This window comes from Lygodium microphyllum, chromosome 13, assembly GCF_053477565.2.
Source record: "Lygodium microphyllum isolate KBCC chromosome 13, Lygodium_microphyllum_v1.1.10, whole genome shotgun sequence".
NCBI lineage: Eukaryota > Viridiplantae > Streptophyta > Polypodiopsida > Schizaeales > Lygodiaceae > Lygodium > Lygodium microphyllum.
Genome location: NC_141147.1, coordinates 7,993,869 through 7,997,500, shown reverse-complemented (window position 1 = coordinate 7,997,500; position 3,632 = coordinate 7,993,869). Strand labels below are relative to the sequence as shown.

The 3,632-nt window shown below is 40.3% G+C and overlaps 1 protein-coding gene across 1 annotated transcript in view; it reads left to right on the top strand.

Annotated features, from left to right (window-relative positions):
* Positions 1–1,393, top strand: part of LOC148026316 (dnaJ protein homolog) — a 2,640-nt gene extending 1,247 nt beyond the window's left edge. Inside the window, exons 4-7 of the mRNA XM_087690736.1 lie at positions 1–29; positions 116–258; positions 416–614; positions 903–1,393. The exon at positions 1–29 is cut by the window's left edge and continues 105 nt beyond it. Of these exons, the coding sequence (XP_087546862.1) occupies positions 1–29; positions 116–258; positions 416–614; positions 903–1,222 (691 nt within the window). The 3' untranslated portion in view covers positions 1,223–1,393. The remainder of the gene's footprint in view (positions 30–115; positions 259–415; positions 615–902) is intronic.
* Positions 1,394–3,632: the final 2,239 nt, after the last annotated feature.

The window sequence follows — 3,632 nt, the reverse complement described above, 5'->3', positions numbered from 1 at the left end:
GCACGTTTGTCCTGACTGTAAAGGTTCAGGTAGGGCTTTGATCTTTGATACAATGTTTTCAATAGGAGATAATGGGATTTGCCACAGCTCTGAGTCAATTCTATACATCGTTCAGGTGAGACAATCAGTGAGAAAGACAAGTGCCCACAATGTAAAGGTGAGAAAGTTGTCCAAGAGAAGAAGGTCCTGGAGGTACACGTTGAGAAGGGTATGCAACACAGTCAGAAGATCACCTTTCCTGGTGAAGCTGATGAAGCGGTGAGTGTCTGATGACCATGCTCTTAGGCTGCTGGAATGGTGCTTGTTTTCTTCTTATTTGACATAATAGAATGTTGAGTGAACAAGATGCTAAGCTGTTGCATGGTCAGACGAACTGTTGAGATTTTTGAGCCTTGACCCACTGCATTACGTGCAGCCTGATACCATCACTGGTGACATTGTCTTTGTTCTTCAACTCAAAGAGCATCCCAAATTCAAGAGGAAAGGTGATGACTTGTTTCTGGAGCATACTCTGAACCTTACAGAGGCCCTATGTGGTTTCCAATTCATTGTCACCCACCTTGATGGGCGTCAGCTGTTAATGAAGTCAGCACCTGGAGAAATAGTGAAACCTGGTAAGTTCTCAAATTGCTGTTTGGGCGTCCTGCAATAGTTGAGAACACATATAATTAAATGAGTTATCCAATGATTTTATCAATATTGATTATGATTTCTCTCTCCACAAGCCCACATGGGCCCTTCGTTGTTTACATTTGGTACAGTAGAGCGGGTCTTCTGTAGGATGTCACGCACTTGTTTCAGGAACATTTTTCGTTACTTTTAGATATTCTCAATCTAGTAGTCCAGCATGTATATTTTCTTCCTTCCCAACATATGTGATGTTCTGTTTTGTGATTGTGCAGGCCAATTCAAGGCTATAAATGATGAAGGAATGCCTGTTTATCAGCGTCCTTTTATGAAGGGGAAGCTGTACATCCACTTCTCTGTTGATTTCCCTGAGTCTGGTTCACTTTCTCCAGACCAGTGCAAGACCCTGGAAGCTATATTACCCTCCAGGCCGGCCAATGAAATGACTGATATGGAATTGGATGAGTGTGAGGAAACAATACTGCAAGATGTAAATATGGAGGAGGAAATGAGAAGGAAACAGCAAGCCCAGCAAGAGGCATATGATGAAGATGAGGAAAGTAGTGGTCCCAAAGTGCAGTGTGCCCAACAGTAAAAAGACAACATTGAATTATGATAACCCTGATGTTGTTTTGCAGATAATAACCTATAATCTCTCCCAATGTACTCTTTACGTGTGCTCTTATGGGTTATTTCAACATCTTCAACCTCAGTTGTTTGTGGAGGACTCTATTGGCCAATTGTGCAAGTCTTTCTATTGTGATCATTTTTGAAGTGTTCAGTGATTCTAAGATCTGCATTGCAGTTTTTAACATACAGAATTGAGAGAATATATGGTAAAATATTTGGTCAACTATGTGGTTAAATATGTTGCAGAAATCTTGATAATAAATCGTAAGCTGTCTGTGCAGTTTCAACATACAGAATTTAGAGAGTATATGAATAATAGATTCTTCACATTTCTCCTAGCTGGTATGTAAAACTAAAATCACAGGAGTATGTGAGGGGAGCTCTGCTGCTAGTAATGTTATGTTGTTAGGTTTGTTGCAGATACATTGATGTTAAATTGTAAACTGTATTTGTTCCTCAGAATCGGGTAATTCTCTGCATAATCAGAGTCTGGGAAATAAAGTGTTGAATGTCTGCATCCTTCGTGGGTTAATATCCTTGAAAGTGAAACGTAAGAGTTACACTGGCATTTGAGTTGACACTGGAATTGAGTATTTGTCAGTTCCTGTAACAAATTTCTGTCATTTGCCCAAACAAGAACTCGAGGAACTTTTTCAGGTGACTCTGTAGGTAACGCACAGTGGACTCTTAAGATCTAGGGGAAAAGGTCAACATTGGAAGATCTCTTGATAGCCCATGCACATTGCACCGTACATATCCTGTTAACATTTACCATTGTGAGAAAAAAGTTCGTTTTTACAAAGGCAGCCTATGCAGGTTGCACAGCTAGCAATGTCCTCTTCCTATTTCTGAGGAAAAAGATTTGTAGTAGCTAAAGATGGGCAAAAGGAAGCGATCTTCTCTTCAGCTTATGAATTTTCTTTGCTGTTAGAAGATCTATTTGCATTGTTAGGGGTGGCAATACGTCATCAGTTGGTAATGAGATTGCACTGACATGCTTTTGCTATATCCCAGTGTGTATGCCATGAGAGGACCATTTTCCAGCGGCTTCACATGGGCCTGTTTCAAACGATGCCCGACAGACAGACCACATTGCTCCGTAGCCTTCCCATACCAAAGAAAGAAGGGATGTTAGGGTCGGAGTGACATTAATGCAGCTTTGTTATCTGTATAGTCGTATATTTACAGGCTTTGGGGCTGTGAAAGGAAGCCAACAACAAAAGTTATCTAACTGAAAGAGTTATTGCACAGAAAAAGTCAAAAAATGTTGGCCATTGGTTAATTATTGGATCAGAGTGTTTCAAAATGGCTCCATGGGAAGTCCTTCCTAACTGTTTGGTCTGTCTGTTGGGTTGTGGTATTTTCTTGTTTGTCATTTGAGTTACTGCAATTAACTCTCCCCTTGTAATTGATTTCAAGTGCTACAAAAACGAGAACTTGTTCAAATTCAATGGAATTAAATCAACCATCCATGTACACAGTCTAGAGACAAGTTGGTTCTCTTGAGATATACGGGTAGCGTACAGTTTAGAGAAAACATAGTTTTCGAGATATAATCGTATATCTTGTGTTCTTGTTCTTTTACTCATTCCATATTTTCTGGTCTTTCCCCAAGATCACAGAAGGATCTATTGCTATCAATATTTTCCTCAAGATTCAGTCTTCATAATATGATTATTAGCTGTTAGTGACTCTTGCTTCTTGCATTTCCACTCTGGGTACTGCGATGAACGACTGGAAGCTCCGATTATTAGCTGTCAGTTACTCTTGCTTCTCGCATTTTCACTAGACTGGGTACTGCGATGAATGACTTGAAGCTCTGGGTACTGCGATGAATGACTGGCAAGAATCTTCTAGCACTACTGAATCTACTGGCTCTGAACGTGATCCTGATCAATATCGATATCTAGGAGTGGAGATCAGACATGTTATCAAAGAGCAATGCTTTTGAGCAAGTAATACATTGTGGAGGTGGAATGGAGCAATCGACTTGGGGATCAGAGGTCATACTAATTGTAGTGTCAAAGGAATTACTGGTACAAACCATGGCTGTCAACTAGATGTCTGGTTTGCACAAACTATAGCTTATCTGTGTTGCTTGAACTTACAAGGCCCTTCCAATACAAAATAATCTTAGTGCTTTGTTAGAATTTATTCCTGGATTGCCTTGTCTAATTGTGAGAATTTGATCCTAGGTGCGTACCTTGCAACTAAATCGAGCGAGACCCATAAGTCTATCTCCCAGGCCAAGCTGAATAGAGTGTGCATGATGGACCAGCAGATCCTTGCAAGATTGGATCATCCATTAATTATGAAAGATACTCTAGACCTTGCAAGTGCTATTTAGCACCCCATTGTGAACCGTGAGATTTTTA